Source organism: Coturnix japonica, chromosome 2, assembly GCF_054131305.1.
Source record: "Coturnix japonica strain WE chromosome 2, WE-NBRP24, whole genome shotgun sequence".
NCBI lineage: Eukaryota > Metazoa > Chordata > Aves > Galliformes > Phasianidae > Coturnix > Coturnix japonica.
Genome location: NC_140664.1, coordinates 130575712 through 130591690, shown reverse-complemented (window position 1 = coordinate 130591690; position 15979 = coordinate 130575712). Strand labels below are relative to the sequence as shown.

At 40.0% G+C, this 15979-nt stretch overlaps 1 protein-coding gene across 12 annotated transcripts in view; it reads left to right on the top strand.

Moving 5' to 3' along the window:
• Window positions 1–15979, top strand: part of ZMYND11 (zinc finger MYND-type containing 11) — a 99448-nt gene that overhangs the window by 65914 nt on the left and 17555 nt on the right. For 5 of the 12 annotated variants that reach the window (XM_015853064.3, XM_015853065.3, XM_085538946.1 and 2 more), the window contains 2 exons: window positions 5342–5386; window positions 8145–8306. The exons of 4 other annotated variants lie outside the window; for them this stretch is intronic. In XM_015853064.3, the coding sequence (XP_015708550.1) occupies window positions 5342–5386; window positions 8145–8306 (207 nt within the window). The remainder of the gene's footprint in view (window positions 1–5341; window positions 5387–8144; window positions 8307–15979) is intronic. 3 more of the 12 variants (XM_015853067.3, XM_085538947.1, XM_085538948.1) reach the window with 1 other exon arrangement.

Sequence of the window (15979 nt, the reverse complement as noted above, 5' to 3'; positions counted from 1 at the left end):
TGGCCAAGTTTCCAGGACTGCCTTTGTCTGAGACACACAGGAACCAAGGTTCGAGAAATCCCTTTGTTTAGGAGATGGACAAGTCCGGGAGCTACGAAAGGGAGATAAGATACTGATCAATGGCCCTTAAGTGGTCTTTTGTGTAGGCCTATCTCAAGGAAGATGGCCATCTCTGAGGACTGATGGCCCTTAAGTGGTCTTTCTCTCGTGTTGGCTCATCTCAAGGAAGATTGACATCTCTGAGGAAATCACAGGACTCTGACCCGAGCCGTCCCGAAATGTCTCGAAGGCTGGAAAGAAGGATAAAAAGGGCACAGACAAATCCCGAATTTGGGGGTTTTCTGACACCAGATGCCTCACTACGGAAACAAGGAGGTTTTCTGTCATCAGATGCCTCTCTACGCGAGCGCCTGCATGCTGAAGAAGATGCCTGCATGCTGAAGAACCTGTGAGGGTTTCTAGGTATCTGACCTCAGATTCCTCCACCGTTGTCCTACTGCTGCCTATTATCTCTTCTGGGATTGCTGCTCGAGACTCTGCTCCGAGGGACCTCGCAGCCTGAGACTCCACTTCCTGAGACCACGCTACTCTGACCATCTTCTCTGCATTTCATCGATCTGCGGCCTGCTACTTCGCTGCTGCTCTCCCCTACGCTTATTTTGCCCCGGACCAACGTTAACAATGTGCTACGGGATGCTGCTGCATCCAGGAGGTGACTATTCCCCGCTTTAACGTAATTCTTGCTCTTTTCTACCTTTTTCTATCGCCTACTTTCCCTTCCCCATCACCCTAATTTTGGTATTCTTCGCTCTCCCTTCCCCATCCCCTCAATTGTCTATTATTTCCAATAAACTGGTCGGATCAACATTTGAATGTTCTTCTTCTTAATCTCACGCCGGGCATAACATATCAAAAGAACCTTTGCCTCACTCCTAAATAGGAGCGAGACATTTTTATTGGCGTAGTCGGCAGGATACCCGTCGTGAGAGTGTTGTCATTCCAGTTTCTCTAAAACTTTTCTGTCTGTTTCTCCTGGAGTTGCAAGGAGCGATTGTTTTGATAACTTAATTTGACGTGAGCACCTCTCCAGGAAGACCGCTCCACATTCTGAAACTTTCTCTATTACGTGTCTACCTCTCGGGGACGTATGAATTAATTTTGACTGTTTGCTTTTGTTTTACGTGTGTGTGCCTCCCCGGGAAGACTATTTTGCATTGTGGTGGTTCTAAGTATCTTGTGATGTACCTTTGGTTTTAAAAGTTTTGTGTGTGCGCCTCTTGGGGAAGTGGTGTGTGCTTCTCCAAGAAGTTTATTACTTTTGAGAAACTTAGAAGTTATTTCTAACTTTTGTTGCTTGGAGGTTGAAGTTTTTCGTTGTGGCTTGACAGGATATCCAGGATCGATTGAGGTGTTTACACTTTCTTTGGAAGTGTTGATTGAGTCGTTTGGTCTTTTGTGTAAAGGAGTGTTATGAGCAGTTGTTGGTTTTGTTAAGTGTTTGCCTCTCTGAGGAGATAAGGAATCGCCTCCTCCCTCAGCGTAGGTTTCGTTGCCTGTAGATTTTTGGTTGTGAGTAAAATTACATCTGATATGGAAGGTGAAAATATGTTGTTTGATATCCTTGAAAAGCACGCGTCTCGGCCATCGTCATCAGGGATGGACTGGGCACGTGAAAATTGGTATAATTTGCAGGCTGTTTCTGACAGTATTTGTGTTTTACAACATGGGGCTCGTACCCGAGCCGGGAAAGGCAAATCATTTATTTGTGCAGTACTCGGTGCTGCTTTAAAAGCAGCCGTGGAGTTCCGAGATCAGCAGTTTGAGGCGGAAAACCAGACTATACAGTCGTTACAAGAAACAGTTAAAGCAACCCAGGAACTCGTGAAAGCTTTGCAAAACCAAATTGGAAATCTAGAAGTACAATTGGAAAGAGAGAGACATAATTCGGCCTTGTTACAAATGGCTTTTAAGGAAATTTTAACATATAAAGATACGGGTGACACTGATATTCATGGTGCACCACAAGAAAAACTGTATCCTCAGGAAGAACTAAAAGAAGCGAAAGAAAAGTTTGATAAGTTTGAAACCCCAATAGCCCCTCTGCGCCCTCTAATAAAAACAGAATATACCTTTGATAATGGAGAGGACCTGGATCCTCAAATGAATGTTAAAGAAATTCCCTTTTCTGCCACTGAATTAGCAAAACTGAAAAAGGATTTTAGCCGCTCTCCAAAGGAATCAGAAACAGAATATGTATGGAGAGTCAGCTTAACTGGTGGAGACCAAATTATGTTAACCGAAAAGGAAGCTGAGGGTTATTGGGGGCCAGGAGTATTTTTGACTACTGGTAATAATCGTGCTCCCTGGTCCCTAACACAGAGGGCTGCTTACTGGGCTGGTGGTCTCAACCCTTTAGAAAGGGGAGACCCTCTTGCCATTAATGGGACAGTTGACCAACTGGTTGAAAGTGTTCAAAAGGCTGCTTGTCTCCAAATGATGTATGATAGAAAGCTGCAGCCACATCATGAATCACCTATGATGATGCCTGTTGATCCTGAAAGGATGACTCCTTTAATTAGGGGGCTTCCAGAATCGCTGAAACCCATAGGTATACAACTACAGGGAAAAATACAAGCTATGCCTCAGGGAGAAAGAACCCGGCCAGCATTAGAAGGAACTGGCACCTCAGGCTATTTGCAGTCAGGGTATAAGGTATGGACATGGGGGGAGGTTGCCCTGCTACTTCGCTGCTGCTCTCCCCTACGCTTATTTTGCCCCGGACCAACGTTAACAACGTGCTACGGGACGCTGCTGCATCCAGGAGGTGACTATTCCCCGCTTTAACGTAATTCTTGCTCTTTTCTACCTTTTTCTATCGCCTACTTTCCCTTCCCCATCACCCTAATTTTGGTATTCTTCGCTCTCCCTTCCCCATCCCCTCAATTGTCTATCATTTCTAATAAACTGGTCGGATCAACATTTGAATGCTCTTCTTAATCTCACGCTGGGCATAGCATATCAAAAGAACCTATGCCTCACTCCTAAATTGGAGCAAGACAGTTCTCTATTCACGAGAAGACAACTGGAGCTGTAGAGACTCTCTAAAGCACAGATGTTGTACAGAGCTGACCATGGGTTTGTGCACAGGTGGGTCTGAATGAAAATCCATTGGTCTGAAAGGAACTGCATGTGTGTGGGTGTGAATGGGAGTTCCAGAGAAGCAACACATCAGTGCATAGGTAAGCAGCAAAGAAATTCTGAGGAAGCCCTTGAAACCAACTGGCTGGAAAAATAAAAAACAACGACAAAAAGGCCAAAGAGTACAATAGGACAAAATGCCATAAAGGAAAAGGCTGGGAACCATGAGCTCCATGGAAAATGCTTTCCTTCATTTGCGTCATATTGAATTTAGGACAACAGAACTGTATGTATGTTATTGATAAATAAACATGATTGCGCCAAAGAAATAACTGACTTAAAATTGTTTTTCTATCTATGTGACCCATTTTATTTTTTTTTTAGCTTGCTGGTTGGGTCCAAAGGATAGCCATGATTTGGATGGCTTGGGAAATCTAGTTCAACTGTGTGAAACCAGCAAATCCCCATAGAGGGGAGTTTTGTGAATAGAGTTTTGCCTTTTTCCCCCCTCCCTTTTCCTCTCTTCCACCTGATAGTAGAGTGACTTTTTACCGAGTAACTGGGCTACCATTAAGGGACTTGGAGAAAACAGATTAACAGGTAAGAAATGAGTTATGTTAATGGAATGTACATTTTAAAGAGGCAAAGTGGTCCTTTTAGACAAAATCTAGGTAAAGAGGTTATAATGTTTTCATGTGCAATGACTGCATATAAATTATGGGAAAATGAAAAGTTACTGTTTGTTTTTATATCTCTTTTTTGGTGCAATAATTATGGTATTGGTAAGGTATGGAAATGGCCTAATTGTTGTAGTTGTGACCTCTGAAATAATGTTACTGTCAGTATGTCTCCTCCTTAATGGTATACTAATTGTACAGCAAAACGTCACGTTCTCCAACATACAGATTCCCTATTTCAATTACAGCAACGTAAATCTCCATTACTAATGAGTAAGCATTTCTTTTCCATGTACATCTGCATTATAATGGACGTTTTCTTTATGCACTAAAATTATTCTTTCCTTGACAACAACTATATATTTCATTTTACAGTAAAGGCAACGACATGATGATTCATTCTATTCTGTTGGGTTTATCTCTTCGAAGTGTCAGATGTTCTAGGTAGCCTGACATTTTCTGCCCTATGTTATTTTTCTGTTCTTCCAGAATAAATATGTGTATGTTCTTTCAGACAACCTACTTAATACAAATCATGAACAAGTAAGCTTATGTGTCAGTCATAAGTTAAGCCATATTTCAGAACTGTTGCTTTGTTTCGTTCATGTTGCTGAGAAATCTCAACTGCTATTTATGTCAGTGCAAAGTGACCTTTGTGATATAATGTTTGACCAATTTGAATATAAAGAATGAGTGACCACAAGTGACCCATATTGCTGCAAGATTCCACTCTGCTTAACAGAACATAGCTCTTTTGCTATTAAATAAAATCCCCCAAACAGACATTTGCTGCCGTGCTAATGCGTGTATCTACAAAAGCAATGAGCAGCTGAGTAAAACAAAAGGGAGAGGCCTCCTCTTCCATCTGAGCTATGTAGCTCTGCTGCCAACCTCGCTCCCTCCTGAGAGCTGTGGGCAGTCCCTGGGTACCACTAGACTTGGGCAGCTGGCTCCAGCCAATGGAGGATTCCCTTGGTGACCCAGAGGCTTTCCCTGCCCTCCATCTGGGAGTGAGGATATTGGCAAGTTGAGTCCCTATGGTGGAGGTCCTGCCTTGGTTCTGTATGGCCCCAGGAACACGTGTCCCCTTTTGTAAAACTATAAGGACTGTGAGTTGTATTGATAAAGTGGGAATTTCATCTTTGATCATATGCAGTTTGATTTCATTGGGGTTTGTGCAGCAAATCACTTTACAGGAGCCAACACAGCTTTTTGTATCATTGATTAATAATCGTTAATATTCTTGAACATTTCTCAGTTTCCCTGGTGGTGGGTGTGTATATGGGGAAGAAGATGGGTGTTGGGTTCTATTAATCATATAAATACCTGGGATGTTGTAAAGAGACAGAATGTGGTTAAAACATTAGCATTCCAGAAATGCAAGAGGAAATGTATGCAGCCAGATGTTAGAAGTAACATTGATTTCCTGGTCACTGTGCATGAATTCTTTCTAGCCTTGTGTATATCCTGATAATCGGACGGATTACAGTATAGATACAAAGTTTGTTTTGTTTTTATTTTGAAAGGCCTACGGTATGCAGCCTTTTTCCCAGACAGCAGCAAAAAACAAGGTGAACAATTTTTGCACTATGTGGTTTTGAATTCTGTCATATTTTCTATTACGTTTCTGTCTTCCATTAGGATAGCTTAGTTTGCTATATTAACCACCACCATCATCCATATCACTTCCAATTCCGAGTTTAGTCTGCATTATGTATGTATCTAGTTTGATGATTTTTCTCTCTCCTGGGGGCTGGAAGTGGTTACTCACACGTTACAGTTCAAGATGTTGTTACAATGGTTGCCCTTTAATCAGTCATTTTCGGAGTGGCTGATGACACCTGGTGGTGTATATCGTAAATGCAGACTTAACCGCGTTTGCAGCTGGCGGAGGATGTTGACCTGTCCTACCCCGAGCACTGGCAGGCAGTTTGAGCTCTGTAAATGAATCTGGTCTCCTGCACGAAAAAATCTCCTGGGAGCACGTTTCTCCTCCCATTCAAACACATGCAAACCGAGAGAAGCAGTAACATTTCACTGCCGCTGGAGCAAAATTACTGCCTCTGACCTTGCTATTGAAGGCAATAGTATAGCTTCTCACAAGGGCTATGTACCTGTTTTTGTTTTCTTTTATTAACTTTATGGATATATTGCATAAATTAATGTTTTGTGTATGCTTTTGCACTAAATATACTGCATTAAACTAAAAATCTTCTCTGTGATAAACCCAGTGATGCCTATTTAGAACTAATGATATTTTCGAAACTTTCGATTGGGATTATTCAAGGAAGCTTCTTCTGGTGTTTTATTTAACATCGTGGTTTCTGGCTTGAGCACATGGTTTTTCTTGCCAACAAGTATGTTTCCCTATGCTTATTAAATTCCACATCTCTTTGCCAGCATATTTCCTAACAATGGAATATCTGGAATATACCAATAAGTAACAAATATGAATAAAAATGAAAAATCCTGGAATCCTTTTGCTGCAGTAAATTCCTCAGTAGCCAGAATCTCTTGGGCTCTTCTTCATGTGATTTTTCTCTGGACAAAACTTCAGTCAAACCTTTCTTGCTTGATTGGCCCTTTATCCCTTATTTATTGACTTATTTATCTTGCAGTTCTGTAAAAAGTATTATGCTAAGTATTGAATATCCTGATTTTTGTCGATCTGCTGAGAAACCACATGCATCTACAATGCAGTATCTTTAGTTATTTCTAAACTGTTGCAAGGAAAGGACTCTCAAAGTGTTCTGCCACTGGATTTTGTTGAAGGGGAAAGATTTGGTGAAATGAGAATACATTCTTAATAGCTAAATTAAGTGGTATTGTTTTGCCATTCATACACAGAATTGATACGTAAAATTGAATAAGAACAAAGCCAAGAGAAGAGTCAAGTTACACTGATAATTTGAACAACAAAAGATGATCAAGTTCTGAGACAGAAATTTGTTAAGGATCTTTTTTTTTTTTTTTTTTTCCCTTTTTATTGGTTTGTTTCTCTTAATGCTCCAACATTTATGGGTATAAACTTTAGTGTAGGCAATTGGGGTTGTCCTGAAATGTCTTATATTTGTGGAGGACTCTGGTCAGATGAGTACTGTACAGGATACGGCTGCTTCAGCCCAAGGGATTGGAGGTGCCACTTCATAGCACTTCTTTCCCCACTCCATGGTGGGGACTTGATACCTATGGACCTGAGGGGCACTGCTTCCCAGGTATGGGAACAGAGAATTGGACAAAAGCCTGTTCAGGCCAGTGGTGGGAGCTGCAGACTCCACCTTTACAACGTGACATTAAAAAAGTTCAATCCAATTTTTATCAAGATAACTTCTTGAAGAATAGGAGCAATTTTTTTTTTCAGACATCTGAACCCACTGAAAAGTGACATTTGGACATTAAAAGGCACTGGGAGTTTAATCTGAGACATGACAGTTATTTTGTCTTCAAAGTGTAAGGACAAGTAAAGCACTTCAGATAACAAACATTTTATGGTGGCCACTGGCAATTCTGTCTGGTTTTAGTGCTAGAGATTCCTAGAGCAAAATTCTACCTCCAAATTATATGCATGCTGCTCTCAGTTGCTTCAGCAAAGCTTACGCACATGTTTCAAAGGTCAGAATTTGGCCACTGGGGCTGAATTTTCAAGAAAGAGTGCATTGAAGACATCTGTATATCAGCAGAACCATATCCTTTGAATTCTGTAGGACATTTCAGGAATGAGTGCTATTGGGCACTGCAAGCGAAACATTTTCTATTTTTTGAATTGTATTGAGATTGCTTAGCAAAAACATTTCTTGCAATTATAGGTTCATGATTTCATGTATTCCTTGTAACTTAACACTTGGAAAAGTTGTCAGTTTAAAGAGAGTAAAGACTGGAAGGGACCGCCCTTCAGAATATTACAGTTGAAAATATACTGTACCAATCAAACCAAGGGGACATAGTCCGAGGAAATAGGTATGCTCAATTGAAGTGCACAGCCTTTTGTTTGTAGTCTACTACAGAGAGGTCGACAACAGCGTTGTATACAAGGATAGAAAACAGACCCACTTTTCATTGTGGACAGAGCTTATATTTGAAATTATGTTATCGATCAGACACTTGAAAAAGCTAAAACTTGGCATTCACATGCTGTTTGAGTTAGCGCATATTAAATTGATGAAGATCTTTAAGCATGTAGGTTTTCCCCTGTCTTTTAAGCATTATACACTTCTTAAACTGTTTGTAATGTCTAATTGCTGCTGGATTTCAAGACATATATCGATTTTGTTCTTAGTTCCTGAAGATTTTGACAGAATATCATACCAAAATATTTTGTATTTTTTGTAGGACTGGGAAACAGAAAATCATGACTGGTATTGTTTTGAATGCCATTTGCCTGGAGAGGTGTTGATATGTGACCTGTGTTTTCGTGTGTATCATTCCAAGTGTTTGTCTGATGAGTTCAGGCTTAGAGACAGCAGTAGTCACTGGCAGTGCCCAGTTTGCAGGGTGAGTACCTATGAGCTTTCATGTGCTGATTAGAGGGTTGCTATTCATGAATAGTTTCATTAAGGTGTCCAGATGGTCTGGCCAGGTTAATGGATAAAGAACTGAATATTTTAACAATGGTACATACCTAGAGCATCTGTACAGAGATACTGAATGATGGTGCATGTAGCAGATGGTTATTTTTGAAGACTCCAGCAAGTTTTATGTATGCATTTGAAAGCACACAGTATACTGTGTGGGAATGTGTGTACGTATGTATGCAATGTGTGAATGCAGTATATTGTGAAAATCTTCAATGTGAGTAAGTAGATTGCTGTATAAGATGCTACTGTTTTTACTTAACTTCATTTTAATGAATCAACGTAATTTTTTTTTGTATTTTGATGATCGCATTCCTAATATTTTATTAGAATCATATTTTACATGATAAAGCCACAATCATGTTGCTGACAGCTGCAGTGTCTAAAACCAAGGGGTCAAATTCTGCCTTTCATTTACTGCTATGCATTTATTGGCATGAAAAAGTCAATATGGGTTTCACCCATTGCATCTGTATCTATGCTGCTTTTTCTTTACAGTTGTTTTTCTTATGAATATAGTAGGGTGACAGCAGAATTATTTCTTACATACGATAGAAAAACAATCAGTTACGTTGTCTACATGTTGTTAGAAGAGTAGACATATGTCATGGAAGTGCTTGCTGGTACTCAGCTTCACATCAGCTTTGTATTTTTCCTACCTGTTTTCACCTCTATGTAACCTCCCACAATGTACCTCACTTCTAGGCTTCCTTCAATAGGGGACAAAGCATATGAGTGAGTAAGAAAAAATAATTGATATAAAAGGCATAAAGATCTGCCAGTTGCTCTCTACCTTGGGTTACTGGAGGAAGAGGAAGCTCCTTGCCAAAGGCTGAGGTCTAGTGGTAGGGCAGCGGACTGACCTTCAGATGATCTCTTGCAACCGACATTAGGGGTCAGTGCTTCTTAAGCACAGAGAAGTGTTGTGTTTTGCTTTCTTTTTAACATATGGATTGTTTTCTTTCAAAACAACACTTTCTGACTGCTGTTACCTTAGAACCAGTTGTAAAAACCTGACACCTTCTGCCTCAGATTGGGAGCTCTCAGGATTTAGGGAAATACTGAAGTGTATGGGAAGTGCAAGGGAATTAAAAACTATCCTGGTGGCTGGAAGCAAGCAGTTGAGAATAAGAACATGTTCTGTATCCTTCTGAATCAAAGTGCCAGTATTTAATTTAGCTATTCAGTATTCTTTGTGTTCAAAACAGAGAATGGTAGTAGATGTGTGAATAATTGCTTTAAATTTTTAAAGTAATCATTATTTCCCATAATAAATATTGATAGTTCTTACAAATAGTTAAGATTAGATAAACCTGATACAGTCTCCACTCTAGTTTGCAAACAACTTTAGATTACACTTGATGGAAGAGAAAATGTAAATGATTTAAGCCACCTTGTGTGTTAGGAGGCTTGTGGCATCTATCTTATAAGATGGATGTCTGCAGAATGGAAGAGCTGAACTGCTCCATGCAGAGTGCACAGATCTGTGGGGTGATCTGCTCTGAAATCAGTTGGACTTCCATCTTAGAGCTCTGAGATACTTTACTGCACTGATATTAAACAAATATTTACCTTTAAGAAAATACTATGAATCTGAGACCATATAAAGTGTGTCCTTTTGCCTATTGATTCCCTTTTTGTTATACAAGGAGAGGTTTCAGGGGCTCTTACATCCTTCCTGCTCCAGACACCTTTGGCTTGCTCAGTGCCTCAGGTGGTGACCAACGTACTTATAAGAATACTGCCATTTTGAATGCCACATCATCCCTTTTTTCCTTGTGCTGGCATCTCTTCTGATAATTACTCCAGTTCATTTGAAACCCTAAGTTTGCAAACTGGGACTAACGAGGTTTGCACAGGCCCGGGGAGAAAGGAAGAGGTCTAGATGAGAATTAGCTTGCTTGTGTCAGGTTTCAGTATTCTTCCACTGCTTTCCCCCCACCTTCCTAGGAACAGACTGCTCTGATTTTATTATAAAAGAATGAGAGAGGCCTATATTCAAAGTACTATGGTAGATTAGAGAACCTTGGCTGATGTCCAGCCAGCTTAACTATCTTGCGTAAGGGCAATGGGATTTACTTTGTATTATCTGCAGTAAATATGGATGTTCAATGCAAGTAATAGGGACAGAGAGATGTGTATATTTTTGTACTTTTTTTCTTGTGACTGGACACAGGACATTCTACCAAGGGATCTCCAAGCTCTTTACAAAGGTGAAGTGGAAATATGTTTGAAACCTAATATGTTGGGAGAAATAATCTAAGAACACTTCATTCTTATGTAAAGATTGCTTCTGTAATGCTGCCAAGGTCAGCAAGCCTTTGGATTATTTGTTTCACAATTGCTGGCTGTACTAGTTCAATCAACCTGCACAGCTTTATCTTGCACACTTGACTACTCAGAAGCATTTTATAAAGGACATTGCCAAGGATTTGTTCATAACTTGGAAATATTTTTTCTCCTATAACGTTTAGAATGGTCCCTCACAAGCTGTGCTTTCAACTCTGTTTCCCTGCTGGCAATTTTTCCCCACCGCATCCATAAGCAAGAATGTCTCATTCTTGGCTTTTTTTTTTTTTTTTTTTTTTTTTAATATTTTCCTTTTTTTAACTTTATGGAACCAATCTGAATATTTTATACCCTACATAATTCTCAGCAGGAGACAAAAGCCAAGCAAAGTTCAACTCAAACCATACTGCAGTGATTGAAGATACTCCCTGACTGCTGACTATTCAATGTCTTAAGTGAAATAAATTGGTTTTATCATCAAAATTCCTGGTAGATAGATCACTAGAGAAAAATGGTATCAAGTGGACTTAGAGATTGCATTAGCCTTTTCCCACTACTGGGATGGTTGATGCAATGCAAGGTCAGTCTGCTGGGTCTCTGAAGGGTGCGGGAGGCTTGCATGCTTATTGCCACTCTTTGGTTGGATAAAGAGAGGAAATTAATCTTATCCAGTTGTTAATTTAGTACCTCAGAACTACATAAAGTAGTGCGAAAATGCAATGTTTCTGGTGTTGTTGCTTGTGAAAATAGAAGTATACAAGAAGTCTGAACAGGAGAAAATTGATCCCAAATCAAATAACTGCCTATGATTAATTCCTTAAATTTTAAAAATATATATTTTTAGAAAGGCAAAATGATGCATGGTGATGGATTTTGTCCCAGAGGAATACAATTTTAATTAGCGAAACAGAAAGGAAGAATTTTGCTTTCACTTGTCTCCCTGGGCTGTTTTGTTGTTTTTGTTGTTGCTGTCATTGGTTTTTTTTGCAAACATCTGATCAGGCATTGATCTGTCATGCATGGGCTGTACAAGGAATTATAACCAATTTACCTATGGCAGTCAGTTATTCAGTGTTTCTGTGTTTTGTGCATATGCAAGGGAAGTAAATTGTAGAGCTTAAGATAGGAAATACTTTGCTGATGTGTTCCATGAATAGGTTGTTTTGGAGTTCTGGTACTGTAGTGAGCATTTCATAGAGTACATAACAATTCTCCATCATGCAGTTCACAGTCAGCAGTAGGTATAACATGACAAGTGAGGCTGAAAGTTAGAAGCACATGCATATGAAAATTACTGAAGTGAAGTGGATCTGGAACTTCCCGTGAAGAAAACTATCACAGCCAGAACCTGTACAGTAACTACGTGATGGAACATATTCCATAAATTGGGTCTGGCATAATTATACACATTTTATCTGTGTATTAGCACCAAATTCCTCTGTAAATTTAAACCCTAAAAAAAAATCTGAGGGCCAGCAGGTAAAGCAGAGAGCTTATAAACAACATTGGTGAACAAATGGGGGGCTTGTGCACTTAGTTCTCCTCTGTGGATGCACCCCTGGAAATCTGAACCACTTCTGGAAATGGAGCTGGTGACTTAGAAAGATGTGTCTGTCACTGAGCAGCCTTTGCTTAATCCAACACTGAGCTGCTTCTTGCTCTGATGTGGAGCACTTCAGTGTGTGCATACACCTGACAGTTGAGAATGGAATGGGGAAAAAAGGGTTAATCACTGGCTATAAGGAAACCTCTGTACCTCAGAGTGTGAAGCATAGATAGTTCCACCATAAACAGTTCTCAATCAGGATGGAATGTTTCCCGGGAGTCCCCTCAGCTGGTGCTGACCTCAGGGAGTTCATCAGGCCTGGCAGTGATTTCCTGCATTGTGCCTGTCAGGGTTGCTAAGTAACTTGCACCTTCACAGTGCAGTGTATTGCCACCCTCTTTCCCAGCTAAGTGCTTTTATTAGTCTGGGATAATGAATGCAAATCATAACATAAATCCAGTCTTCAGGTACCAGTTTCTAAGAAATAGATGTACCACAGAAGGTAATGCATATGTAAAGCATTTCCTGCACCTACCAGCAGAATTAGGTTGCAGCTTTGGCCTTTTACCTACCAGATGTTATGAATCTTCTACATGAGGATTGCTATTTTCAAGTGCTGTGCTCCTGCACCCACAGTGTAAGCATAATTGCCTGGCAGTTGACTATGATTCCAAGTGGAAAGGCTGCTGATTTCACTATAACTTGGTGTGACTTGGAAATAATCCCTGCCAGGGGGTAACCCTGGTAGGCAGCTGAGCACCGCTACTCGCAGGCTTCACCCCTTTGCTCCTCTGTGGGATAGGCAAAGAGTAAAAGGAGGAGTTTAAGCAAGAAAACCTTGTGAGATGAGAAGTGGAAGAAGAGAAGAAACAAAGCAAAACAAAAAAAGTGATGCAAAAGCAATAGCTCAGCACCTCCCATAGGTAAACCAATAGCTAGAACCTGAGCTAAGGATTGATAACCTCCGTAAAGCACCCATTTTCACTTTTTATTGCTGAGCGTGATAGACTTAGAGAACTGTAGAATCATTAAGGTTAGAAGATACCACTAAGATCATGTAATCCAACCATGGGATAGAATATCTCTGTGGTCAGTTTGGGTTATCTGCCTGGTTGTATCCCTTCCCAACTTCTTGCACACTATCAGTTCACTCAGGTATACAGAGAAACAAAGAAGTTCTTGATATTCTGCAGACTCTGTTGGTCTGTAGCTAAAACATCCCTGTGTTATCAGCATAGTTTTGGTGATGTTTCTGAAACCCAGCTCCATACGAGCTGCTGTGAAGAAAATAAACTGCATTCCAGCCAGAACCAATACAATCTGTATATTAAATGATCCTGAAAATCTGTTTGGGTTGGATTGAATCTTAACAGTCTCTTAAAAAGGTTTCAATAGTGTGTCTCAGATCTGACTGTGAGAAAAGATACACTATAGATATTACCACTTCTGCAATTTCATGAGTGACCAGTATTGGTTTCCTTTCCGAAAAGCAAGAAATTAGAAGACCTAATTTTCATCTGCTCTTGCTTTTATATCACTCTGTCTGTAAAGGGACCTGAAAGTTGGGAAATTTTCCTAGAACAATATCATTTATGTTAAAGATGTCCCTCATCTAATATTAACTATTCTTCAGGTGTGTCTAGTTTGATTAATCCCACAGCAAGGCGGGTCTTCAAAACACATATTAGTTTGATGAAAAAGAAAATCCATGTTTTTGGTTAAAGCTTCCAAACTTTAGGTATCTCCTAGCGAGTAAACTTGTTCAAAAGCAAATGAAGTGGTTTAATTATACCTTTCTATGAAGGGCGAGTAACCTTGCCGTAAAAAGACGTTGTGCTGGCACATGGGCTTCTATTCCCTAATTCATCACCTTTTAATATTTAGTAGAGCAACCTGAAGATCTTTTTTTTTCTTTTTTTTTTTTTTTTCATTAAAATAAATCAGTATAGAGAATTAAAGGAAATGTGGAGAATTTGCCTGAATTGGCAAGTTAATTATATCATTTTCATTGATGCTTAAGATTATATTAATTGCTGACATCAATAACGACACAAAGCCAGCTATCTATCTTTCACTGTGACCCGAGGGATAAGTCTGTAAAGCATCTATCTTAACACGGTCTCTTACAAACTGTCTTGCCCATCAGGGCATGAAAAAAGGTTCATGTGAATTTTGAAATATTTTAAGGGATGATATATTCAGAGCCGTGTCAGAAAGAGAAGACTAATCTCTGCAAGTTAATTTTATTGCATCCTGAGGAGCCTGCTTAAACGGTATGTCATTGGCAAACATACAGCGCTCTTGCATAAAATGACAAGATAACAGCTGCATTTCATAATGCAGAAAATTTAATGCATTGCAGCTGAGTAGGAATGTTGTTTGATGCAGAACTGAATAGCTAATTGAATTTAACTAGAATGCATGTTCTTGTGGCAGATTGCTTTGTCTGCCATGTTTACTTTAAAGAGATATACAGAAGGTGCTTCAGACGTAGGGCTCAGAGTAAAATTCTGCTTCATTCCAGAGTCTGAGCAGACAGTCTAGGATGCATTAACGCTGTGAAAATAATGCTAAAATATGATAGGAGAGTTAGAAAGATCTGCTGGCCCTTTCCACAGTACTGCGCTTTGCCCAACAGGGGCACTGTCCTTACAGGATAAAGCCGCAGTGCTGCTTTGTGTACTGTAGTATCTATATATGTTTGTGATTATGGGGCTAGTGAAGGTACAGTCTATAGCATGCAGTGGTGAGGTAGAAATATGTCAGCACAGACAGTAATGATTTTATGTGCACTGCTAAGCAATTGAATGAACCTCTTCACAGGTAGTGCTCTGTACAGATTTTAATTAATTTGAGAAGGAGGCAGGAAGTTCAATCCTGAGATGCATAGGTTACACTCTTGCTGTAGCAATAGGGCCAGTCTGTGTTTTGAGTGTCTTCAGTGTCTTTCAGAAGGAATGAAAGCAGAGCAGACTCAACCAGAAAGCAAATTTTTTTTTGTCCTTTTGTCTTTCTTTTTTGAGTTAGCATGTAATTTGTGCTCTGCTAAGTAAGTATGTAACAGTAGTTGCTCTGTGCTCAACGTATATCTTCCCTTTCTATGTCCAGGGTCTGTTATGAATAATTCAGTAAAAAATAATTCACTTCTAGTGATTAATAGTTTGTAAGCCTCTTAGCCTCTCTTAGTTACCCATTAGGTACCCATGTGGTACTATGTGGTAAACTGGATTCTGTTACTTCATGTGCATCATACATAATATTGTTGGCTAAACAGCAGTCATCCATGTGGATATTGCTAAAGGCCATCAAAGATTGAAGGGCAGGTGTAGCTAAAGTATTTGGTCCCCGCACTTTACATACAGGTGGTGATTGGAGGCATAGAAGGGGAGAACTCAGCTTGGCACTCATTGCATTCAGAGTTTTGAGGAGAAGTAAACATTTTTGCTAAAGATGTAAGCAGTCAAAAACCACTGCCAGACAATAAGCCTGGAACCCATGCTGCTATTTCACTGCAGTTTTGTTTTGAAGAGCTCCTGTAGGCAAGAACAAAGAGGAGATAGCAGCTGTTGTAAGGCCATGCAGTACAGTGCACAGCCAGCAGCCCGAGCTTGGAAAGGCTGTTCTGTAGGAGAGCCAGGCACCTGAGAGCAACCCTCTGTGTAGCGGCATGTTCTCTGCATGAAAAGCTCCCCAATAGCCTGAGTTGGCTTTGAAGGGTAAGGATAAGACTCTGCACTAGTCTGAGATGGGGGTGAAAC